The sequence below is a fragment of the Callithrix jacchus genome, chromosome 4 (genome assembly GCF_049354715.1).
Source record: "Callithrix jacchus isolate 240 chromosome 4, calJac240_pri, whole genome shotgun sequence".
In the NCBI taxonomy this organism is placed as follows: domain Eukaryota; kingdom Metazoa; phylum Chordata; class Mammalia; order Primates; family Cebidae; genus Callithrix; species Callithrix jacchus.
In genome coordinates, this window is record NC_133505.1 from 75,600,094 (window position 1) to 75,627,551 (window position 27,458).

Sequence of the window (27,458 nt, forward strand, 5' to 3'; positions counted from 1 at the left end):
GATATTGAAATGTTGGTTAAATTTTTGAAAATTACTTCAGTACATATCAGTTAAGTAAAACAACCATTGTCAATTGATCTTTCTCTCTGCCCACATGTGCATGCATATGCAAATGCACATTTCTTTTTTAAACCACAAATTTGCCTTTATATTAATATTCTCAATAACATTATATTTAAGTATGTTACATTAAATCTCGGGAAGTAGTGAAATTCTTTTTTTCTTTTCATTTCAGAAAATAGAGAATCCTGATGAACTGGCAGAACTTATAAATATGAATCTTGCACAACTTTGCTCACTTCTGATGGCTTTATGGGGACAGTTTCTGGAAGTTATAACACTGCATGAAGAACTAAGAATATTATTAGCACAAGAGCACCATACTTTGAGGGTAAGTTAAAGAAAAGTGATTTCAGAGCATTTTAATGAGTATTATTTACTTTAGAAATTTTTTGTGAACAAAAAACCTGATTTTTACCTGTATATATAAATCAGAAAAGAGACATTTATCATTATGTTATTGTTTGACTTCCAAAATTAATAATACAGTGGAACAATACAGTTAAGCATATGACCTATTTCAATCAAAATCCCTGCTGCTAAGAAAAACCACCTAAGTTAGTAAAATAGGAAAATATATGATATGTGATAGCCCCTGGAACCTAAGAATAGGAATTAATAGCCAAGCCTCATTAGGGACAGGAATCAGGAACTAGAGAGCTATCTGAAACTTCTATCTCCCTCTTCTCATTTTCTTCCTTTTCCTTCCCTTCTTCTCTCTATCACTTACCTAATATAGGAAAGTGTATTATGAACTTTGCAGGATGGAGGGAGCAGTTTACACATTACACATATATGTTTGCCGTAGACCTGGTATGGACATTATGCAAGAATTTCTATACAGTTTTATCATATAGCATCTCGAGATTTGGACATATTAAATATCTATCTTTCTATCTTGTTTCCTTATATGCTCTGCATGCACTGTAATTTTGCTTTACATACTGTGAATTTCTCCAAACATTTCTTTTTTAAAAAAGTTTTCTTAATTATAAAACATAACATAAAATCAAAGTCAGAAAAGTACATAAAACATGCACATTTTATCAAACAGTTCAAAGCATATACCCTTTCAGTTATCCAGATCAAGAAGTAGAACACTTTCAATACTACAAATGTTCTGTCTTTTCCAATTATTAAACCCTTCCTAAAACTTAGAAGTAATCAGTATCCTGTCTTTTGTGATGATGAGTTCCTCCTCTTTTAGTTTTATCACTTATGTATGCACACTAAATAGTAGAGGTTGTTTCCACCTGTTATTGAATTCTATATAGATGAAATTGTACAATGAATATTCTTCTGTATCTTGCTTTTTTGCATAACACATTAGGAGATTAATTCATCTTTTTTGTAGTACCTGTAGATTGTTCATTATCATCGCTGTAATGTATTCAATTACATTTGAATATACTCACATTTGTTTATCCATTGTACTATTGATAGATACTTGGATTATTTCTAACTTGTAGCTATTACAAACCAAACTGCTATGACCATTCTTTTGTATTTTTTCTGACATATCAGTTTCTCTGAAATACCTACCTCTGAGGGAAATTGCTGAGTCATAGGCTCTACATAACTTCAACTTTACTAGCTAATGTGACAGTTTTCAGAGTTGTATCAATTTTCCCTCCCACCAGCATGGTTTATTACTCCACATACTCTCCAACTCTTGATATTGCCAAGCTTTTTAAACTGCCAAACTGATGGATGTGAAATGGTATATTACTGTGGCTTTAATTTGCATTTCTCTGATGACCCATGCAGTTGAGCACTGCTTTATGTGATTATTGGTTATGCAGGTTTGCTCCATATGAAATGCCTATTCTAATCTTTTTGCCCATTTCTAATAAGATTACTTTTTTCTTTTTTATTTCTAATACTTTTCTGTGTCCTTTGTCTCTTACATGATTTTACTAATAGATCCTCTCTCATTTCATGGTTTTTTGTTTTCATTGACTTTTTATTATTTGATAATGAACTAGAGGTCTTAATTTTAGAATAGAAGGAAACTAAGAGAATGGCCAGACATGGACATAGACATTTTTGTGCATAACATATGTGGATCAGTATAAAAAACAGATTTTTCAATAAATGATGTTTGAGACAATTGGATATCCACGTGGTAAATATCACATAAAATTCAGTTCCAAGTGGATTGAAGATTTAAATGTGAAAGGCAAAACTGTAAAGCTTCTAAAGTATAATTGGAAACTTAGAGAAAGCTTAAAAATGTTGGCCAGGAGTGGTGGCTTATGCCTGTACTACCACCACTTTGGGAGGTCAAGGAGGATGGATCACCTGAGGTCTGGAGTTCAAGGCCAGTCTGGCCAACATGATAAAACCCCATCTCTACTAAAAGTACAAAAATTAGCAAGGCATGGTAGTGAGCACCTATAATCCCAGCTACTTGGGAGGCTGAGGCAGGAGAATCATTTGAACCCAGGAAGTGGAGGTTGCAGTGAGCTGAGATCACACCACTGCACTCTAGCCTGGGTGACAAGAGTGAAACTCCCTCTCAAAAAAAAACTCCTATATAATTTTCAGCAGAATCACAAATTAGCATTTTGGTACATTTGCTTTATCATTGCATCTTTTTTGTAAGTAGATACACATATAAATATATACATACATATATACTTATATATATTGTTTTTCCTGAACAATATAATTAAAGACATCGTATTCTTTTATCATTAAATACTTCAACATATATACCCCAAGTTAGTTAACCAATACACTGATCTACTTTAGGAATTTTTATATTGATACAATATTGATATTTAATATATGGTCCATATTTAAGTTTTACCATTCATCTTACTAATGTTTGGCATAACAACTTTTTCCAGGATCAAATTCAGAACAGATTGATTCAGTTTTCATGTTCCTTTACTCATTTAATCTGGACTAATGCTTTATCTTTGCATGACTGCCTCTTTTGAGGAGTATTGGCCAGTAAGTTTTTGAACTATTTCTTCAGTTTGGGTTTGTATTATATTTCCTGGTGATAAGATTAAGATGACACAGTATTGGGGTGATACTACATATTTTTTTCAATCAGTTTTGATATATTTTTCAAGGAGTTTGCCCATTCTAAGTTTGTTAATTTATGGACATCAAGTAGTTCCTAGTATCCTTCAGTTATCTTTTTGATATCTATAATATCTAGTGTTTTCTAGTTTCATTTTGATTTTATACTAGTTTCTAATTATTTGTGCCTTTCTTTTTCTTGAATGGTCTCACTAGAAGTTTGTTATTGTATTAGTCTTTTCAAAAAAAACAATTTTTGATGGTGTTAATTTTCTCCCTGTATGTTTTGTTTTGTTTCATTATTTTTTGCTATATTGTAGTAAACAGGATCCGTATATCAAATACTGTTGTTTTATAGGACTTTTTCTTAGAATTTCTTCATTAAAAGAAATCAATCACCTTCTCTAAAGGGCTAAATAAAAACGATTCTACAATGGATAAAATGGCCTAATCACTGTATTCAACTTACTGGTTGTCTGGCATCATCTTAATGTAGTAATTTAGAATGAATAGCATAATGAATGGAATGTATTTTTTCAACAATTTTCATGAACATCTTTTCTCACTATCAAGATTTTGAACAACAACGAATTATGGTGACAGTATCAGAAATGTAGCCAGTTTTCAGGATGAATTAAAGTGACATCGATAAGGATTAAAGGATCTCACAACATTCTTTTTTTTTGGAAAGTTAGGACTCTGACTAGAACTTGAAAGCCAGCACACCTCTATAGAGAAGTGAGCTGAATGCATACCAATACTTCAGGCAAAGTTTTCTTGAAAAGTACATCAGAATACACAACGAGTGACCCAATTTTCTATGCTGTAGAACAAGAATCAGGTTTTTCTGTAAGGACCAAATGGTAAATATTTTGGGCTTTGGGAGCCGCACATCTTTGTCTAAACAGCTCAGCTCTGTTGTAACATGAAAGTAGCCATGGACACAGCATACAAATAAGTAAATGTGGCTGTGTTTCAATAAAGTTTTATTTACAAAAACAGGTGGGGGGCCAAATTTTGTTCTCAGACTGTAGTTTGCCAACTCCTACATTATAAAGCTAAGAGGAGAGTCGATACCTCTTCCACAAAATAAAAGTCTGTTTCAAGGTTAATTTTAGTGACCAGTAAGAAGTAAAGGCCAGCAGCAAGTAATAGTTTTACATGGGAAAGGTAATCTTCAGGGTATTTTTTTTCTCTTTTTTTTAAATTTTGTTTTTCCATTTTTATTTATTTTTTACATTTTTATTTAGTTCCTGCAAGCAGACAGAGTATTTTTTTTAACTATGTTTTTACTGGAGAAAAATTAGAGTTCCATTAAATTGTTCTATTAATACTTTGTCTCACCTAAACGGAAGTTCCGGGAAGAGAATGGTTGCAAGGATTAGAGGCAACTTTATAGCTTGATATTCTGTGGGAAAGAAGCTGTTCTGGGTGGAATAGGAACAAGAAGGTAAACTTAAAGAGCAGTTGATGAACACAACTTTGAGAAGAAGGGACAAAGAGAACTAAGACAAAAATTAGGTTTGAGGAAAACTAAAATACTAAAGATCAACTTTGGAATTTTACCTAGACCTTCTCTTTTCTCACCCCATTCTGGATACCAAGATAGGGCCTATTTTAATTCATAAATGAATCATGGAAGGATAATAAAGACAGAATAAGAAAATGAGCTAATGTTACTCAGAAATAATTATTTCCCTGCCCTGCAATGTATCACTAAAACTGTGGACATAGTAACATTGTTTTATCTGGCTCCCACTTAGCAATTTAAGAGAAACTTTGCTAATAAAATATCTTGTTCTTCTGAGAATACAGTGCTAAGCCTACAGGAACTGAAGTAGTCAAAAGGACATTCAGTGTTTGTACAGGGACAGACTTAGCTACAATAAAGTATATGCTGTCTGTTAACAAATTCAGAAGGAGCACAGTTGAACTAAGTTGCAGAAATATTTATATTTTTGTTTTCTCAGTAATATATTTTGATGAGAATATTTATCTTTTTTTAATAATTTATCTTTTTTTTTCTTTTATGTGTAGTGCTTTTTTATCCTCTCTAAGAAATCTTTGCCCAAGATCATGAAAAATATTATCCTATGTTTGCTTTAAGGAGCATTAGAATTGTAGCTCTTATATTTAAGACCTTGGGTCATCTTCAATTAATTTTTTAATTTGGTGTGAGGTGTATGGCTTAAGATTCATTTTTTTTTTTCTATTCAGGTTTTTTGGCATCATTTATTGAAAAGACTTTTCTTTCTTTATTGAATTGCCTTAGAATTTTTGTTGAAAATCAATTGACTAATAAGCATGAGTCTATTTCTTGACCTTTTTTTCTGTTCCATGGGCCTATTACACATCTTTATGTTAATAAATACCACATTAACTTTATTATGGAATATTATAATAAGTCTTGCAGCCAGGTAGTTACATAAGTCGTCCAAGGTTTTCTTCTTTTTTGAGATTGTTTTGGCTATTCTAGATCTCTTGCATTTCTATATAAATTTTAAATCAAGTAACAGCTCTTTTAGAATTTGTCTAGCAGGTTTTCTGGTTTTTACTGAAAAATCTTTCCTCTGCAGAAATTTTAAATCATGTCAATTTTTATTTTTTTAAATCCTCTTGGGATTTCAGTTTACACTGAGTAAAATCTATAGATCAATTTAGGGACAATTACCTCCTTAACCATATTGATTCAGACAATTTGTGGGCATAATATGGCTTTCTATTTAGCTCCCCATTTATTTCAACCTTCTTCAATTTATCTAAAACCTGCTCTTGTAGTTTTTATGCCTTACGTTTACTCATAAGCATTTTATATTATCTGATACTATTATAAATGGTTTCAAATTTTGTTTTCCACGTGGTTGTTACTAGGATATAGAAGTATAATTGATTTTTACATATATTGACTTTATGCTTTGCCAAATGTTTTAGGTAGAGTATTCTATAAATCTCAATCAGCTCAAGTTGGTCAATGGTGTTGTTTAACCTTGGATTGACAGTTTCCCCCTCTGTTTGAGTACTTTAAAAAGTGCCATTATTTTCTGACCTCTGTAGTGTGATAAAAAGTCAGTTATTTATACTGTTTTTCCCCTCTGGCTGCCTTTGGGATTTTTCTCCTTGTCTTTGTTTTCCAGCAGTTTGACTATGATACACCTTGCTGCAGTTGTATTGTCGTTGTTTGTTTTTCTGTATTTATCTTGCTTGGGATTTGCTGATATTCTCGGGGCTCTAGGTTATTTTATCAATTTTAAAGAAATTTGCTATTATAGCTTCAGATATATTTTCTACCCCGTTTCTTTCCCTCTTTTCTTCCTCTGGTACTCTAATTATATATATGTTATGTCATTTGATCCCTTGTTTTTTAGCAATTTTTCGTCTGTGCTCTTCAGACTGAATAATTTGTTATTCTGACTTCAAATTCATTAACTCTTCTGTAGTGACTAATCTGCTCTTAATCTCATCTAATAATATTTCATTTCAGATATTATATATTTTACTTCTTAAATTTCTATTTTATTCTCTTCATGTATAATAGTTCCATTTTTATACTGAGAAGCCCTATCTGTTTACTTTTTATTACCAGCTTCTTTCAGTCATTGGGCAATTTATAATTATTGTTTAAAAGTGCTTACTTAGACTTCTAGTTTCTGATCCAGCATGTAAGAGCTTTGGAAGTTGTTACTCCCATCCTAGCAACAAAAAAGCTGAATGAACTGAAAAATCAACAACTCTTATATTTATCAAAGGATTAAGGTCACAGGCAAACTCCTGTCCCCAAAATTGGAGAGTCTAATAACCAGTTACAGAGAATCCCATCTAAAGGAATAAAAACTCATGAGTAGAAATCACTGATGTAGCCAGTCCTGCAATAGGAAACTTATAATTGATTAATTTCTAGAGACTCAGTATCGACAGATGAGTTAAAAACTCCTGGCAGGGGTGAGGGGGGGATCTTAGGGAATCCCATACTTTCATGACTTTCACCTTCAAAAACCCTACCAGCTTCTTTCAGTGAAAATTGGAGAAAAGCCCCTCATACTTCCAGATGGTGGGGAGGGAATGTAGCCATTTTGAAATACATCCAAAACATTCTGTCTTTAACAAAATGTGCCTCAGTGGAAAGTATCTTACTAGAGGCTCACTGACCTGGGGGGAAGAGAAATATCCAACTCTAGTCTTCTACATGGGGGAAATAAAATATCCATTATCATGTGTTATTAGAGAATTACAAATTAAAATGAGATAACCACTGTACACCTATAAGAATGGCTATAATCCAAAACACTGAGAAAAACAAATGTTGGTGAGATGTGAAGCAATAGGAACTCCCTTTCATTCCTGGTAGGAACACAAATAGGATGGCTATTTTGGAAGACACTTTGGTAGTTTCTTAAAAAACAGCATATTCTCATCATAAAATCCAGCTATCACAGCCCTTGGTGTTTATCCAAATGAACTGAAAATTTATGTCCACATAAAAACCTCCACATATAGCAGCTTCATTCGTAATAGTTAAAACTTGGAAGCAACCAAAATGTCCTTCAATAGGTAACTGGATAAACAAACTGTTGTCCATTCATACAATGGAATGTTATTTGGCAATAAACAGAAATGATTAGTGAAGCCATGAAAAGACATTGAGGAACCTTGAAAGCATATGGCAGACTGAAAGAAGGCAACCTGAAAAATCTACATATACTGGATGACTTCAACTATACACATTCTGAAAAGGAAAAACTGTGGAGACAGTAAAAAGATCTGGGTTGTCAGGGGCTCTGGGGGATAGAAGGAGGGACAGGAAGGTAGAGCACAGGGGATTTAGAGGGGCAGTAAAAATATTCTGTATGATACTGTAATGGTATATATGTGTCATGTATTTTTCAAAGCCCATATACCACACCGAGTGAACCTTAATGTAAATAATGTACTTTAATAATAGTATATTATATTGGTTCATCAGTTGAAACAAAGATACCACAGTAACACAAGATATAAATAATAGGGGAAGCTGGATGGGGTAGGGGTGGGGAGGAAGGGCAATTTGGAAACACTTTGTACTTTCTGATCAGTTTTTCTGTAAACCTAAAACTGCTGTAAAAAAATTAAGTTTATTTTTTAAAAATTGCCTGCTTATTCAAACATCTCAATTATCTTGGTGTCTCTTTCTATTGGCTGATTTTATCTATTGCTTGTACATTGTATTTTCCTGATGTTTTGCATGTCTAGTGCTTGTTCCTCAGTGCTTGAAAAAGTTGCTTCATGTGTTTTAACCAGTTTTATAGTTGTTTGCAGAAGGAGGAGGGCAGGTTCTACTCTCGTGGTCTCAGTTAATGTTAAAATAGAAGTTTTCAGCCCTTGCTGTACATTTGAATTGCCTGGGGAACTTTTAAAAAGGTCAGTGGTGAATGAGGTCCAGAACTAGGGAAATTTTTTTAAGTTCTCCAAGTGATTAACAGGGTTAGGGTATTCCCTAAATAAGAGAATTGACCTAGAAAGAGTGGTAACTGAAATTTGACCTGTCCTCCTTGGAGTCTAGTTGTATCTGCCTGTAGAAGGAGCATGTTTTTTAAATTTATGCTTTAAAGCTGCCATATGGATTAGCAGGATTCTAGATTCTAATGTGTAGCCATTACCTTCCAGTAAGGAATCCAGAGTGTCAGTGAATTCTTACTAGCTTTTATTGAGATTTTAATATCATAAAATAGTATTTTCAACAGTATTGATGCAACTTATGTTCTAGTAGAGGGAAAGAGTTAGGAATAGCTCATATAGCCATTCTTTCCACTTAAAGAACCTCTTTACAATGATATGTTTATTCAAAATGTTATGAAGTTTGCATTTTTAAAAAGAGATATTCATTGCTAAAACTGCTTGATCTGGTATTCTTTGAGTATAACTATGTGAATGTCATTTTCTAAATAAAGTAAAAGTACTTCTTGGAACATATTGCTTATTTATAGTATATAATTTGATACTTTTATATTTTACAAGGTTTGGGCAGACTTCCAATTTGACTGTAATTATGAACATAAACAAAATGTTTTCTAGCTTTTATGTATATTTATAAAAATCATGTCTAGCATTTGCAGTAAATAAGTCTATCCAGGCGGGGGATGATGGCTCACACCAGTAGTCCTAACACTTTGGGAGGCTGAGGTGGGTGAACCATTTGAGCCCAGGAGTTTGAGAACAGCCTGGGCTCTTCATGGGGAAACCCCATCACTACAAAAAATAAAAATATTAGCTGGGCATGGTGGGGTGCATGTGTCATTCCACCTACTTGGGAGGCTACGGTGGGAGGATCACCCACGCCTGGGAGGTTGCGGCTGTGTTGAGCTGTGATGTGCCACCACACTCCAGCCTGGGTAACAGAGGAAGACCCTGTCTCAATAAATAAATCTATCCAAAAATAAATTTTAGAGTGATTTTTTATTTTTTTTTTTATTTTTTGAGACGGAGTTTCGCTCTTGTTACCCAGTCTGGAGTGCAATGGCGCCATCTCGGCTCACCGCAGTCTCTGCCTCCTGGGTTCAGGCAATTCTCCTGCCTCAGCCTCCTGAGTGGCTGGGATTACAGGCACGTGCCACCGTGCCCAGCTAATTTTTTGTAATTTTAGTAGAGACGGGGTTTCACCATGTTGACCAAGATGGTCTCGATCTGTTGACCTCGTGATCCACCCGCCTCGGCCTCCCAAAGTGCTGGGATTACAGGCTTGAGCCACCGCGCCCGGCCGATTTTTTATTTTTTTGAGATAGAGCTTCACTCTTGTCACACATGCTGGAGTACAAGCGCTCAATCTCAGCTCACTGCAACTTTGCCTACCAGGTTCAAGTGATTCTGGGATTATAGAGGCCCACCACCACACCCTGCTAATTTTTGCATTTTAGTAGAGACAGGATTTCACCATGTTGGCCAGGCTGGTCTCTAAATCCTGCCCTCAAGTGATCCTCTTGCCTCGGCCTCCCAAAGTGGTGGGATTACAGTGTGAGCCACCGTGCCCAGCCAATAGTGTGATCTTTAATGAGTAAATTTTTTTCTTTAAATATGCTAACCATAATATTTGATGTTACTATTGGAATTGTTTTGAAACAACACAAGTAGTGCCCATGTATGACAGTGAACTTAATACATGTTGTATCTGTTCTCTTTCACCAACTAGCATTCCTTCTATCTCTCTTCCTCTATTTGGGTCTCCATATTCCTTGAGACACAACAATATTTAAATTAGGTCAGTTAATATGCAATGATCTCTAAGTGTTCAAGTGAGAGGAAAAGTAAGTTTCTCATTTTAAATCAAAAGCTTGAGGTGATTAAGCCTAGGGAGGAAGGCATGTTGAAAGCCAAGATATACTACAAGCCAGGTCTCTTGCACCAGTTAGCCAACTTGTGAATACAAAGGAAAAGTTATTGAAGGAAATTGAAATGCTTCTCTAATGAAATGATAAGAAAGTAAAACAGCCTTAATAGTGATGTGGAAAAAGTTTGAGTGGTCTGGATAGAAGATCAGTCACAACAGTGCCTTAAGCCAAAGCCTAATCAGAGCAGAGTCCTAACTCTTTTCAATTCTATGAAGGCTGAGAGGTAAGAAAGCTACAGAAGAAAAATTTGAAAATAATAGAGATTGGTTGTTGGGGTTTAAGGCAAGAAGTCTCCATAACATAAAAGTGTGAGGTAAGACAGCAAGTTCTGATGGAGAAGTTACAGCATGTTATCCAGAAGATCTAGCAAAAATAAATGATGAAGGTGATTTCACTAAACAGTAGATTTTCAGTGGAGATAAAACAGCCTTCTAGTAGAAGAAAATGCCATCTAGGATTTTCATAGCTGGAAAAGAGAAGTCAGTGCATGACTTTAAAGGACAGGCTGACTCTCTTGTTAGGAGCTAATGTAGCTGGTGCTTTGAAGTTGAAGCCAATATTCATTTACCGTTCCTAAATTCTAGAGCCCCTGAGAATTATGCTGAATCTACTCTGTGCTCTATTAACAAAACAGCAAAGCCTGGATTACAGCACATCTATTTACACCATGGTTTACTAAACTTTTTAAGCCCACTGTTGAGACCTGCAGTTCAGGAATAAAAAGATTCCTTTCAAAATATTATTGCTCATTAACGTTGCACCTACTCAGCCAAAACCTCTCATGGAGATAAAGGAGATTAATGATGTTTTTTTGCCTGCTAACACAACATCTGTTCTTCAGCCCATGTGATCCATAAATCATTTTGAGTTTCAAGCCTTATTACTAAATACATTTTGTAAGGCAATAGCTGGCCATACATAGTCAGTCCTCTGGTGGATCTGGCCAAAACAAAAGAAAAACCTTTTGGAAAAAAAATCACGATTGTAGATGCCATTAAGAACATTCATGATTCAAGAAAGAAGGTCAAAATATCAACATGAACAGAAGTTTGGAAGAGGTTGATTCTAACTCTTTTTTTTTTTTTGAGATGGAGTTTCATTCTTGTTACCCAGGTTGTAGTGCAATGGCGTGATCTTGGCTTACTGCAACCTCCGCCTCCTGGGTTCAAGCAATTCTCTTGCCTCAGCCTCCTGAATAGCTGGGACTACAGGCACGTGCCACCATGCCCAGCTAATTTTTGTATTTTTAGTAGAGATGGGGTTTCACCATGTTGACCAGGATGGTTTTGATCTCTTGACCTCGTGATCCACCCACCTTGGCCTCCCAAAGTGCTGGGATTATAGGCGTGAGCCACCGCGCCCGGCCTGATTCTAACTCTTATAGGTAACTGAGGGGGTCAAGATGAGTGGAGAAAATAACTGCAGATGTGGTGGAAGAAGCAAGAGAACTAGAATTAGAATTGGAGTCTGAAAATGTGACTGAATTGCTGCAATCTCATGATCATACTTGAATAGATTCAGAGTTGCTTGTTATGGATAAACAGAGAAAGTGGTTTCTTGAGATGGAATCTACTCCTGGTGAAGATACTGTGAACAGTGTTGAAATGACAACAAAAAATTTGGAATATTACATAAACTTAGTTAAAAAAGCTGTGGGTTTAAAGAAGTTATACTCTGGATAAAATGCTGTTTAACTGTATCACATGCTACAGAGAAATCTTTTGTGAAAGGAAGAGTCAATTCATGCAGTAAATGTCACTGTTGAATTTAAGAAATTGCAATAGCTACCCCAACCACCCTAATCAGCAAGATCCTCCGCCAGCAAAACTAGCTGAAGGCTCACATGATCATTAGCATTTTTAACAATAAAATATTTTTAAGTTAAGGTATACACATTTTTTAAAAAAAAAGATGTTATGTTATTGCACACTTAATAGACTACGGTATAGTGTAAACATAATTTTATATACACTGGGAAACTGAAAAATTCATATTGCAGTATTCACTTTATTGTGGTGGTCTGGACCCTAACTCATAATATCTCCAAGGTATGCCTATACTAAACATACTTTAGTCCTTTGATAATGATTTAGTTGTCATGAGTTTTAATGCACTCAACTTTAATATACTGATATTCCATGTTATTAAAAATACCAGGATATGGGAATATCCATTAAAAGATCTCAAGTTATATTAATTTTTTATTTATTTTGTGTGATCTTTTATAGGGAAATTCTAGGCAGATTTTTTTTTCATCACATTCTTATTATTTCTTGAAACTGCCCGTGTACTTACCTCTTCATTTTTCATTTATACTTCTTAATTCTTCATTTTTCTTTGTCTAATTTGCTCTTTAAATGTGCTGTGGATTGAGAAAGCAAATAACTGAAACCAGGTGGATCGTATCAAATAATAAGTATAAATCTGCTTTGTAATAAAAGGGCGTTATGGTATTTTGCTATGAGGTAGTGCAAGGACTTAAAAACATTTGTTCAGTAAACATTTGCAAGGTGCTTATTTTTTTCAAGGCAGCATAGATACTATATAATCCATCAGATAGAGACCCTGCACTCAAGATTAGAATCTAATCTGAATGTACACATATAGAATTGTATTATAATAAATACTGCGTTAGCAATTTGAACAGCATTATTAGAATGAACACAGATACAGCAGTATTTAACTCTGTGAAGCATTAATAAATACTTTGAATGCTCAGCTATTTTCTTCCTCCTAGCTTTTGAATAATTGACGTTGCCAAATAAGTTTTTTTTAATTGAGCACACAAAACTCATGTTTTATAAACATAAAAAATGCACCCAAATGTATACATATATAAAGCAGTAATATATATATAGTTCCCATATTGGAAGTTTAAATCTGTAAATTAAAAATTTTTTTCTTTGTCAAAATTTTGCCTGAAAATAAACTATATTGCCATCAGGTGGCAGTCATACCTTAGTTATGGCCAAACTCTATAGTTAATACCCTTGTAATAACTACAGCATGGTAATTATGCTGAGAGTGAATTTAGAAAGAACTTCGTTTGGGTGCTTAGAGGAAAAAAAGGATTTCTGATAACAAGGAGTCTTAATGCAGAAAGAAAAAGATAAGGTTTGGAGCACAAGATTTGGTTTGTCAAATCTTGGTTTGAAGCACAGGTTTATTGCCTACTAGCTATGTTATCTTGGCCAAATAATTAATCTTTTTGTGTCTTCGTTTCTTCACCTATTAAACAAAGATAATATCATCCTAGAGTTTTTTTGTTTTTTTCTTTATCATTCAATTTGACACTGAGTTTTTATGTGTTTTAAGTCAAAGAATGAGAATGAAGTTTTTAGTTTCGAGACTGTGAGGTAGAGTACTGTAAAGAAATAATTATTGTAGGACTTAGGGAAGGGAGAGAGAGAAGGAAAAACAGCTAACCAGTTTTTGGGGGTCCAGCTGCAACTGCAGGAATCCAGATAACGTAAAGATGCATTTTTTTCATGCTTTATAGCCCCAAAGAAAATCATCTTAATAGATAGGCAGACAGGCTGATGTGTTTCTTTTTTTCTCATCTTTCCTTTAATGTTGGAGAGGAAAAAAAGAAGCATTTGGACAACATATAAAAATTGTTGCATCCACCTCCTTGGTTGACTTGTTTATCTGAAGACCCAGGTTTATCTGCTTAGGGATACAAGTTTAGTAAGTCAGAAATTCATCTGGCCAGGATATTGACAACAAGTAAAATAGGTCTCTAATTTGTTATACATTTAAAACCAAAGGATCCTAGATGATACTTTGTTTAGAAAATAATCTTAAATGTAATATAATTTCCCCTCTCTGTACTGTCCAAACAAGACATCTTTTCCAGCTCCTGTTGCTTAATTTTGCTCCAGTAGCTGACAGAGCCTTTTCTTTCATAATTAAAAATGAAAGGGTTAAAATACAAATGTAATGGAAGAAATGTTCATCTAGATTCAACATTTATTTACCAAGTACTGGATTTTGTAATATGCGTGCGCTCTCTCGCTCTTTCTTTCTTTTGGAATTTTACTTTGTCGCCTAGACTGGAGTGCAACAGTGCCATCTTGGCTCACTGCAACCTCTGACTCCCAGGTTCAAGTGATTCTCCTGCCTCAGCCTCCTGAGTAACTGGGATTACAGGTGCCTGTCACCATACCCAGCTAATTTTTGTATTTTTAGTAGAGATGGGGTTTCACCATGTTGGCCAGCTGGTCTTCAACTCCTGACCTCAAGTAATCCACCCGCCTCAGCCTCCCAAAGTGCTGGGATTATAGGCAAGCACCACCACACCTGGCCTACAGCTTCAATTCTAAAGAACATTACAATTTAGGAGGGGAGACGATTCACATATATAATTATTTTAAGACAAAAGGTGGTAAAGGCTATAATGGTAATCATAATAGCTTATATTTATATATGCTTTTCAGATTTATTTCATGCAGTACAAAAATTCAGTGCTTTGGCAACACTGAAGAGGGAGAAGGGAAGTTTAATTCTGATGGGTGATTATGGAAGGCCTAATGGAGGCAGTTTCTCTCCCTACCATAAGATGCCAGGTTGACTTTTTAAATATGCCATGTTATTAATACTCTCTTTTGGAATTTTTTAGGTACGCAGATTTTCGGAGGCATTCTTTTGTTTTGAGCATCCAAGAGAAGCTGCCATTGCATATCAGGAACTTCAGTGAGTAGTATAAATCCAAAATTAAAAATATTTTATTTTCTTTTATATAAGATATGTGTCAGTGTCTCAGAATTTATCAGTGACAGAATATGCAGTATTAACAGTAAAAGAAATTAAGAGAATTTGAATTTCAGAAATCACATCTTTAGTCAAATTGAGTTTCATCTTATGAATTACTTCATAAAAGCCCCATGCTTTACAGACAAAGAAACATAATGCACTGTATTTCTCCCTTCCTTTTTTTCAGATATGCCATAATCTTGGTAGTCTTTTACAACTTTGGCTCTAGCCTTCCATTTGGCCATATTCTATCTTTATTTCACAGATCAGAATTTCTTATGTTCATCATTTTTTATTACATATTTTCATCTATATTTTCACAAGTCAGAATTTCTTATGTTCATTTTTTATTTCATATTTTCATAAATACTGTTTTCTATAATTGCAAATGATTTACAATTAAAATACCCGTAACAAATGCCTTCTGCCTTTCCTACTGAGTAGATTTATTCCTGGTTTTCTTTGCCATTAAAGAATATTTTGAGGATATTATGCTGAACGAAAAAAGCTAGGTGTCAAAAATTGAATACTGTGTGATTCTACTTGTATAAATTTATAGAAAAGGCAAAACTAAGGTGAAAAAAAAGACAGGACAGTGGTTTTCTTGGTGTTGACTTGTGCTGGATTGGGAAGACATAAGGGAACTGTCTGAGCAGATGGAAATGTTCTGTATCATATATACATTTGTCAAAATCATACCACTAATATTTATATTTCCATGCATATAAATTATACCACAAAAAAACTGTAAATAATAATAGAGTGTCAGGGTAAGCAGTGAGTGTTGATAAAAAACACACATGTTAATTGTTGAAGTTTGGTGGTATGTATGTGGGGTTTTTTAATAGTATTCTTTGATTCGTTTGAAATTTTCCATAAGACAAGATTTTCTGTTTTGTATTAGAAAATTATGCATCATGTTTTAAATAACTGTTAATTTTATTTGTCAATATATGTTGAGTAGAAATAGTAGTAATGAAACACATCTTTTTCCCAGCACTGTCATCAAATGATTATTAAGCAGTTGAACTTTTGGTAGTTCTCTTTTATGCTTATATTAAGTTAAGATATTAAGCATAGAAATTTACTTTGAAATAACATAAAGTATGGAAGAATATAATGGGAATTACATAAATAATTATCAGTCTGTAATTTAATAAGTCAATTTATTGCCAGCAAATCATCATTTTCATTTTACCAGTACTTAATCGCTGACCAAGCAGCTCTTTCATAAGGAGGTTATGTCTTGCAGATGGGAGATAAGAATGGAAGAGGCAAGGGAAAGGGTAGAGTCATTAAAGGGGAGTTGGGTATAATTTTTTTTAATTACAATCTGATTTAAGAAATATTTTTCAGTGCTCAGAGTCATCTACAGATGTGCACCGCTATCAAAAATACTTCCTTCTGCAGTTCTCTTCCACCCTTACCTATTGAATGTAGTGAATTAGATGGAGATCTCAATTCATTACCTATAATCTTTGAAGATAGGTATTTAGATTCAGTTACTGAAGGTAAGTGTAATCTAACTAAAATATACAAGTTTTGTGTATAGTTTTCAGTATATTCTTCCTAATATACATAAAATAATTCCCTAATGTGGAACAGATTTTTTCCCTCTAGTTTTATTTATTTATGTTTGAGGATATTAGAAAGCTATAGTTAGAAAAAGTACTTTTAATCATATGAGTTCTTATACTTTGTTTTAAACCTGAATCTTCTTTTCTTTGGATAAAAGACTTAGATGCACCCTGGATGGGAATTCAGAATCTTCAGAGATCAGAGTCCAGTAAAATGGATAAATATGAGACTGAAGAAAGCTCTGTAGCAGGACTTTCTAGCCCAGAGTTGAAAGTCAGACCTGCTGGTGCCTCCAGTATTTGGTATACAGAAGGTGAAAAGCAGCTAACAAAATCTCTAAAAGGAAAGAATGAAGAATCAAATAAATCCAAGGTTAAGGTTACTAAGCTTATGAAAACAATGAAACCTGAAAACACAAAAAAATTAATAAAACAGAACTCTAAGGATTCTGTGGTTTTGGTAGGCTACAAATGTTTGAAAAGTACAGCATCAAATGATCTCACTAAGTGCTTTGAAGGCAATCCTTCACATAGTCAGAAGGAAGGTCTGGATCCCACAATATGTGGACATAATTTTGACCCAAAGACCTACATGAGACAGACAAGTCAAAAGGAAGCTAGCTATTTTCCAACTAATACAGAGAGAACTGAACAAAAGTCTCCAGATATTGAAAATATGCAACCAGACCAGTTTGATCCTTTGAACTCTGGCAACCTAAATCTTTGTGCAAATTTGTCCATTTCAGGTAAACTTGGTATCTCCCAGGACGATAGTGAAATTACACAAATGGAACACAATCTGGCATCCAGAAGGTCATCAGATGATTGCCATGATCATCAAACAACCCCATCTTTGGGAGTAGGAACAATTGAAATAAAGCCCAGTAGTAAAGATTCTTTCAGTGGAGAGAAACTAACTGTCAGACTAGGACCTTGGACAGAGCTTCGACAAGAAGAAATCTTTGTGGATAATTTACTACCCAACTTTGAGTCCTTAGAATCTAATGGTAAATCTAAATCTATAGAAGTAACACTTCAAAAGGAAGCTTTGCAAGAAGCAAAGTATCTTTCTGTTGGAGAATCATTAACTCAATTAAGAAGTAATCTACCTGCCCCTTCTACAAAAGAATATCATGTTGTAGTAAGTGGAGATACAATTAAGTTACCAGATATTAATTCCACATATGCCTCATCTAGATTTTCAGATTCGGGTGTTGAAAGTGAACCAAGTTCTTTTGCGACACATCCAAACACTGATTTAGTCCTTGAAACTGTGCAAGGACAAGGCCCTTACAATAATGAAAGATTATTTCCTCAGCTTTTGATGAAACCTGATTACAATGTTAAATTTTCATTAGGAAATCATTGTACTGAGAGTACAAGTGCATTAAGTGAAATACAGTCATCTTTGACATCTATAAATTCTCTACCTTCTGATGATGAACTGTCACCTGATGAAAATTCTAAGAAATCTTTTGTACCTGAATGTCATCTAAGTGATAGCAAAACCATATTAAATCTAGGAATGACTGGTTTGCCAAAAGATGATGATGCTAAAAAGTCAAGTATCATTTTGCAACAGCAGAGTGTTATATTTTCAGGGCACTTGGACAATGAAACTGTAGCAATACATTCCTTAAATTCAAGCATTAAAGACCCTTTAAAATTTGTTTTTTCAGATGAAGATACTTCCAGTGATGTGAAAAGTAGTTGCAGCTCCAAACCTAACTCGGATACTGTGTGTAAAGGCTCCCAGAGTCCCGATAAATCTAGTAACTCTACAGGGACAGCAATTACATTAAATTCAAAACTGATTTGTTTAGGCACTCCATGTGTCATTTCAGGTTCCATTTCTACTAGTACAGATGGTAGTGAAGATAGAACTGTGAAAAGAAAAAATAATGATGTATTAAATATCAAACAAATATATTCAGAAATCCCTACAGTTGAAAGTGAAACTCATCTGGGTACAAGTGATCCTTTTTCAGCCAGTACTGATATAGTAAAGCAAGGGCTTGTGGAAAATTATTTCGGTTCTCAAAGCAATACAGATATTTCTGACACATGTGCTGTTAGCTACAGCAATGCACTTAGCCCTCAGAAGGAAACTTCTGAAAAAGAAATTAGTAATCTTCAGCAGGAACAGAGTAAAGAGGATGAGGAAGAGGAGCAGGATCAGCAAATGGTACAAAATGGGTACTATGAAGAAACAGATAATTCAGCTTTGGATGGAACAGTAAATGCTCACTATACAAGCAGAGATGAATTAATGGAAGAAAGACTTATAAAATCTGAAAAAATGAACAGTGACTATCTGAGAGATGGTATAAATATGCCTACTGTCTGTACTTCTGGTTGTTTGTCCTTCCCATCTGCACCACGAGAGTCTCCTTGCAGTGTTAAATATTCTTCCAAAAGTAAATTTGATGCCATTACAAAGCAGCCAAGCAGTACTTCTTACAACTTCACTTCTTCAGTTTCCTGGTATGAAAGTTCACCAAAACCTCAAATACAAGCGTAAGTAATGGAACATAATAGTACCTGCTGCTAAATATATACATGTAATATCATAGATAGTGCCGAAGGATTATCTACCTTGTTGTCTGGTTTCTGTAATACAAAAAGTGCTTCTTTGATAACTATCAGAATGGAGAAGTGAACATAATATACCCTTGGCCACACAGATCTGTAGTTCCCAAATAATTATGCTGTTTTATAGGCTAGACATTCTTGATACAAATTTCCCGTTAGTAGTTTTGTATTTAGAAGTATGGAGTAATTGAGATTAAAACCCTTTTTTCATCAGTTTCTCCTTTCTCCTCCATTAACTTCCAGACAAAACCGAAGTTTTATGAAGTTATCTAGGAAATAAGGAAAATATTAGTTAAATGCTTAACAGGTTACTGGAAACTTCTTAAACTTACCAGACACTGATTGCCGTCAGCTAAGTCAGTGGTTTCCATAATTGAAATTTCGTTCACCAGTAAAATATCCAGAAAAATGTGGGGATGATACAGGTTTACTAGCATGTACTGGTTCTTAAAATATTCTACTGCCTCAACCAGATGGAATCATAATATTTGGGGTAAGAGGTCTGGGCATGTATATATAGAGAGAGGGGTTTTTTCGTTTTTTTTTAAATTATACTTTAAGTTCTAGGGTACATGTGCAGAACGTGCAAGTTTGTTACGTAGATATACGTACCATGATGGTTTTGCTGCATCTATCACCTCCATCATCTACATGAAGTATTTTTCCTAATGCTGTCCCTCGCCTAGCTCCCCACTCCCTGCTATTCCTCCCCTAGCCCTGCAGAGATTTTTTTTAATTCCCAGATTATTCTGATTTATACACAAAAATTAAGATACATAGAGTCTAAAGCTGGTGAAACAAGTGAGGTAACAATGGCCAATTAAAAAATTGTAATATGAAGGGAAACTAAAGTTTATATCACCATCTGGGTACTTCAAACTGTCTGCGTCATCAGAAAGCAATGATCTCTAATATAGACTTTTTATGTTTTCTCCCAGCTTATTCTACTCAGTTTAGTGTCCATCAGGTTCTTCCAGTTTCACTTTGTCAGTCCAAATGATGTATGTTAAATAGTTAATAATTTTTTATGTTTGCAATCCCCAAATTGGTTAGATTGTCAATCATTGCAAACGAATATATACCACTAATTGTATATAGTCACATTCCCCTTGGTTATGCTCTTTCTTATTCGTATTTTTAGGGAAAAATGCAAATAACCTAATATGCTAAATACTGTAAACACCATTCTCACTTACATTTTACAGACCACTCCTTCCCTTCCACTTATGCAAGATTAAAAAGGAACAAAGGGAATAAGATTTGATTACAGGGTAAACATCAGATTATCACCTCTCTAGTTCCTCTCCCAGCTTTCCTGTGCATACAGTATTAAATTTTGCAGAAAACATAACTTCACTCATAATGTTTCTTAGTTGATTTCAAGTCTGAAAGAATCTTTTTAAGTGATTTCAAGTTTAAAATGTTCATTGTATTTGATAGAACACGTACTACAAATAGTAAAGAAAATTACTCTGATTTCTAAATCACTTAGGTGATGCCACATATTTTCATGGTTTTAAAACCAAATGTTGAATTTCCCTTTTACAATTCTTTAAATTCAGGTGACTCTTTTTGGTTCTAACAACTGAATATGATCTTTAGTAAAGAATATCTTTATATTTTACTACAGCTTCCTTCAGGCAAAAGAAGAATTGAAGCAACTTAAACTTCCTGGATTCATGTACAGTGAAGTTCCTCTGCTGGCATCCTCAGTACCTTATTTTAGTGTAGAAGAAGAGGATGGTTCTGAAGATGGAGTACATCTGATTGTCTGTGTGCATGGTTTAGATGGTATGTGACATCTATTGATGTAACCCAGGGCAACTTAATGTGTTTTCTTCCTAATAGATCTCATTTAGTTTAATCTTTGAACTAAAAAAAGATTTTTAGTTGCTTAAATTAGTTGACTCTTACATGCATTCTGAAACAGAAATATGCTTAATTTTACTTATCCTAAGTGCAATATTAGATTCTTTCATAAGTAAGTTTTCCATGGATCTGACACTTATGTGCCAACATTTTGGATTTTTTTTTCATTATACTTTAAGTTCTGGGATACATGTGCAGAACGTGTAGGTTTGTTACATAGGTATACATGTGCCATGGTAGTTTGCTGCACACATCAACCAGTCATCTACATTAGGTATTTCTTCTTCTGCTATCCCTCCCCAAGCCCCCCACCCCCAACAGGCCCCAGTGTGTGATATTCCCCTCCCTGTGTCCATGTGTTCTCATTGTTCAGTTCCCACTTAGGAGTGAGAACATGCGGTGTTTGGTTTCCTGTTCCTGTGTTAGTTTGCTGAGAATGATAGTTTCCAGCTTCATCTGTGCCCCTGTAAAGGACATGAACTCAGTGGATTTTTTTTTTTTTTGTATCTTCTCTCTTACTGTTGGTTTTCCTAGCTATCACCTTATGGAAGTGATTTTGTCTCCCTTTGATAGTCTCTCTGTTTTCCCTTTTAACTGGCTGCTTTAAGCTTTATATGCTAGAAAAATCAGTATTTCTAGAAGTTAGTTTCATTAATTAAGATATAAATGAAATTATAAATACAGGTACCTGACTTTAGTGCTGTGGTTTTATGACAGCTGTTTTGGTTACTCAACAGTTTTTTTCTAGATGTAGGAACTGTTAGAAGATGTCAAATATCTCTAGACCAATGCAGTATTACTGTGTTATAATAAGATTTTATAGCAACAAACTAGATTTTTATGGGTTAAAAATATCAAACAAATGTTCCTGGTACTAAATTCTCATAAAATTGGAGATTTTTCCTTAAAGAAACAAACCAGATATTCATATTAATATCAACAAAATATGTTGTTTCATAAGGGTTCTTTCCAAACTGTTGTCTTATCCTTCTTAGTGCCTCAAACTAGATTCTGTTCAGACATGTTATAACAAATTTGTATGTGTTTATTTTGGTATAAAAAATTTTTGAAACACAGTTTTTTTTTTATGATGCATTTTCCATGAACTTTTTGAAGAACCCTTGTGTTTTATATCTGTATTGTAAATATATGTGTAGATACCTTTGAGTTAATAATTATTAAAATAAACTATTTTAGATATTAAAATGGATTTTTATTTTTCTCATTCTGGTCCAGTATTACCAAAGGAAAGGCAACAGATTAAATCTAAAATGCATTTACAGTTTGCTATATGATTACCTAGAATGGTGATGCTAAGGCACCATTTATAGCTACCATAGCCAGCAGTCACCAAAGTGATGTGCTAACAGTTTGATAAATAAATACATTGTTAGGTAGAAAAGTGAAAGCGTCATTATGACCAAAACCACCTAAGAAACAAACTGTTGAATGACATTGCCTGGCTAATAGAAATCAGCTTTGACATAAAAATAGGGAACTCTGTTTCATAGTACATTGTCTAGTCACAAATGGCATAGGCCATAAGCTTGTCTCTAAAAACTGCAAAAATATATGATGGTGTACTTTGTACCTTTTACTTTATCTCATACTTTAAACATCAATTTTCATTTTTTAGGAAACAGTGCAGATCTCCGATTAGTAAAAACATACATTGAACTTGGACTGCCTGGGGGAAGAATTGATTTTCTTATGTCTGAGAGAAATCAGGTACAATATGACAGTGTTTTCAGTGAAAACAAACATTTTTGTACCAGTTTCTACCTAAATGTTGCCCTCTTATAAAATGCCTGTAGTAGTAGAAATAATTTTTATGATTTCTATGTAATTTAGTATAAATGTATATCCAAAGGAAATATATATGATTTAATTTTTGATTTATGATCTCTTCACATATGAAACAGTTCTAGAATTTCACATTTTTATGGAAATATTTCATTAATTAAGCCATTGTAAATGTCTTATGTTTCATACTGGTAGTGAGCTAAACAAACAACTAAATAATACAAGTATTTTAAGAAGACTGAACCTTTTTTTCCCCTAGGAATTTACTCTGTTTGTTCATTTTAGTATAACAAGTATTACACTCACTACCTTCTCTAAAACACGTTGGACTTAACCATATTTTAAATATCTAAATTAAAAATAACGTTTATATAGTTATTTTTTCATGTGATTATATACATTCCCATATATAATGTATGTGCTTTGCTTTTTTTTTAGAATGATACTTTTGCTGATTTTGATAGCATGACTGATCGTCTTTTGGATGAGATAATACAGTATATTCAGATATATAGTCTAACAGTCTCAAAAATAAGGTATCTTCTTTAATATTATAGAATTTATTTTTTTATTTTTATGAATTACAGAAAAGTTAAACAATTTGTGGTAGCATTGTGCTTTTCTGAAATATAGGAGACTGCAACTCAAAATTAATTTACAGTGAAAAAAAGTAAAGATTTTAGGGAAACATCGTAGTATATGACTTCATTTATAAGATAGGTCAAAAAAAGCATATCTATAGAGAAAGAAAGTAGATTATTGTTTGCTTAGAGCTGGGGAAGATGAGGGATGGTGGGGATAACTAAAGGACGTACGATTTGTTTTTGAGGTGGAAAATAGTTTCTAAAGCTGATTGTAGTGAGAGTTACAACTCTGTGAATGTCTATTAAATCATTGAATTGTACACTTTAAATGGAGGAAGTATATGCTCCGAGTTACATATATGTATATGAAGCAACAAAAGTACTTTCAAGTACTTTTAAAGTTTGTATCCTTTTTTTTTTTTTTAAGACAGAATCTTGCTCAGTCGCCCAGGCTGGAGAGCAGTGGTGCCATCTTGGCTCACTGCAGTCTCAACCCCCTGGGTTCAGGCAGTCCTCCCAACTCAGCTCCCCAAGTAGCTGGAATTACAGGTGTGTACCACGATGCCCAGCTAATTTTTTTTTTTTAATTTTTGTAGAGATGGGGGTTTTGCCGTGTTACCCAGGCTGGTCTCAAACTCCTGAGCTCCAAGTGATCCTCCCACCTTGGCCTCCCAAAGCGCTGGGATTACAGACATATGCCACGGTGCCCAGCCAGGTTTTGTGACAACTGTATACTTTTGAGAGTCAGTTTTCAACAAGCAAGAGATGATGATTACACCAATATGAGTTTTATTACTTAATTAGATCTTGTTAATAGATGTAGGAGAGAAGAGTCTTGGTTTCAAAAAGGGTAGAATAAACTGACTGCATTCATATCCCAACTAAGTTAGAGGAAGAAGCTTGTTCTGCATACTGTAAGCTTTTGGAAAATTTGTTTCCAACTTGAAGTATAGGGAATAAGAAGAGAGATAAGCAGTTTTGACCTAAAGCCATTTTTAAAAACAGAATTCTGTTAATATATGGGAGAATGTGCAGGTTTATTGATGGGAGGAAGACATTATTTTCTTGTTGTAATTATCCATTTGTGATTCTTAAAATCTTGTTTAGCTTTTACTCATTTATTATTTTATGATGAGAAAAATAATATGTTATTTCAATCTATTCCTCCTCAAAAGTATTGTCTTTCAGGTTAGATTGTCAGTTATAATCAATTTTTTTTTAAAGTGTAATCTGGTTGATTGTAGACTATTAACTACCATCAGAATTCCCACCCCCACTACTTTAGGAAGTTCAGTTTGGGAGGGAAGTTTGTCCTGAGCTTCTCGCAAGATATATCTGTAAGCTAGACAGTTTTCAAGCTCTCTTCTTTCCTTGCTAATTGTCCCCAAGGAATCTTACACCATCTATTGTAAAACAACGGTAAGTAAACAGGCTCTTTTGATTTAAACCAGGGGTCCCCAAACCCTGGGCCACAGACTGGTGCCTATCCATGGCCTCTTAGGTACCATACCGCAAAGCAGGAGGTGGGTGGCATTGGGGCAGGTGAGGTAGCATTACCACCTGAGCTCCACCTCCTGTCAGATCAGTGGTAAGCATTAGATTTGTGAACCCTATTATAAACTGCACATGCGAGGGATCTAGGCTGTGTGTTCCTTATGAGACACTAATGTTTGAAATGGAATAGTTTAATCCCAAAAGAATCCCACAACTCCCTGTTCATGGAAGAGTTATCTTTCATGAAACCGGTCCCTGATGCCTAAAAGGTTGAAGCCCACTGATTGAAACCATTTCATAATTAAAGTAAAGTGCTAGCTACATAAATATTATTCTTTTTGCATAATTGAAGATTTATAATAGGAAAATACACATATGTCACCTATGTCTTCAAAATATTGTTAGTCAAAAACTGTCCATCTTTGAAGTATATACCAGAGAATAAGAGAAACATGTATAATTTCTCCAAGTTGTACTTCATAAATACAATTTCATCATTTTGTTTGAAATGATTAATTAATAAGTAAATCATTTCTGTATGTGCCTAAGAAAGCAAATGTGTAATCTAATCACATTATCTTTGTATGTATATATTTCTAAGCAGTTACAAACTATGAGTAAAAATTTTCAGATTAATATCTTGTTTCTGTAAACATTTAAACCTAATAATGAGGATCTTCTATCACACATTTTTTCCTTCAAAATGTGGTATATCTTTTCAAAGTATCACTATACTTTTAAAACACTAGAAATTTTCAAATTCTTAGTATTTCGCATCCATTTTGTAGTGTATCAACTTTGATTTTTGTTTCTAAAACTAATGCTGTGGAAAAAATGACTTTTTTTTTCTTCTTAAAGCTTTATTGGACATTCGTTGGGCAATTTAATAATTCGTTCAGTGCTTACAAGGCCAAGGTTTAAATATTACCTCAACAAACTTCATACCTTTCTATCTCTTTCTGGACCTCACCTTGGTACACTCTACAATAGCAGTGCTCTTGTTAATACAGGTAAAAAGTTTTATTATTCTGCATTAAAAATATGAAATAGGGAGAAAAATGTGAACTAAGTATTTTCTGGTGTTTATTTTAGAGCCAATTTGTCACATACTGGATATTTCATGAAACAAAAGATGTAGCTCACTTTTCTTATATTGAGATGGTATTTGTCAAAAGTCACAAGAGCATATTTTTCATTGAATTCTAAATATTTTTAGTAAAGTTTTATCTTATAAACAAACTATGTTGTACTCTATTACTTGAACAGATAACAGACACCTATGTTTAATATATTATAAACTTACAACATTAGAATATTAACTCTAATTTTGGTTCAAAACCAGTAAAGAGATATTATAAGAATATACTTTTTAAGAAAGTGATTCAAAATTTCTAAAGAAGTAAAATGAAAGTTAAGACCCAAATTTTGATTAGTATTTATATTCTCGTCAGAAATATTTGGTGCTTGATTTGCCCTCTTTTTTGGGGGGCGGGGGGACAGAGTCTCACTCTGTCACCAGACTGGAGTTCTCAGCTTACCACAACCTCACAACTCCCTGGTTCAAGCAATTCTCCTGCTTCAGCCTCCCTAGTAGCTGGGATTACAGGCGCACGACACCACTCCCAGCCAATTTTTGTATTTTTAGTAGAGACGGTGTTTCACCATGTTGGCTGGGATGGTCTTGATCTCCTGACCTCGTGAGCCACTGCACCCAGCCTTGATTTGCCTTTTGTTTTGCTTGGTTTTTCCCTTAGATTTTTATAAAAATGGTTTATAAGTTAGTCAGTTGATCCCCATTGTGAGAGTAAATTATATTTAATTCTGTCTCTTTTCATGGATCCCTGAAAATCTTATTTCTGTTTCCTTTACCACTTCCTTTTATTGACAAACCATACCATGTTTTCTGTATCCCATTTCAAGTTGGTCGCTTATAAATACAGCCAGTTCTAGACTTTTACAGTTTGAAAAAGAGGGAATGAGAAAAATGAAGTCCTTAAATAATGTAGAATAGAATCCAACATGAAAAGAATATGGTACTTTGAATTTCATTCTTCACTAAACTTTTTCCCAGATATGTTTCCAGCTATCAGATTTAACTAATTAAAGGATTGTTTTCCCACTCTTTTCTTCTTCTGCTTCCCTGTCTAATATTAGAAGCAATGAAAATGGAAAGGAATATTTTATAGTCTTGAAAACCAACTCAAGTGATTGAGATTTTGCTTCGTTTCTTTAAGAGGAAGATGCATTTAAATATGGGTTACTGATAATATAATTAATATAAAACATGATACTCAGCTGTCATTAGAAAACATTAACCAAGTTTTCATTCTAAGGCA

At 34.1% G+C, this 27,458-nt stretch overlaps 1 protein-coding gene and 1 non-coding gene across 15 annotated transcripts in view; both read left to right on the forward strand.

Moving 5' to 3' along the window:
• FAM135A (family with sequence similarity 135 member A) overlaps window positions 1-27,458 on the forward strand; it is a 144,035-nt gene that overhangs the window by 90,744 nt on the left and 25,833 nt on the right. For 6 of the 14 annotated variants that reach the window (XM_008994639.5, XM_035296043.3, XM_008994641.5 and 3 more), the window contains 8 exons: window positions 236-391; window positions 15,070-15,143; window positions 16,560-16,714; window positions 16,939-19,297; window positions 21,003-21,163; window positions 22,878-22,969; window positions 23,483-23,580; window positions 25,981-26,132. In XM_008994639.5, the coding sequence (XP_008992887.2) occupies window positions 236-391; window positions 15,070-15,143; window positions 16,560-16,714; window positions 16,939-19,297; window positions 21,003-21,163; window positions 22,878-22,969; window positions 23,483-23,580; window positions 25,981-26,132 (3,247 nt within the window). The remainder of the gene's footprint in view (window positions 1-235; window positions 392-15,069; window positions 15,144-16,559; window positions 16,715-16,938; window positions 19,298-21,002; window positions 21,164-22,877; window positions 22,970-23,482; window positions 23,581-25,980; window positions 26,133-27,458) is intronic. The other 8 variants (XM_008994642.5, XM_078369501.1, XM_008994643.5 and 5 more) reach the window with 4 other exon arrangements.
• Window positions 5,601-5,660, forward strand: LOC118153336 (U7 small nuclear RNA). Its single transcript, XR_004742579.1, has one exon. It is a non-coding gene; the product is annotated as a U7 small nuclear RNA (small nuclear RNA).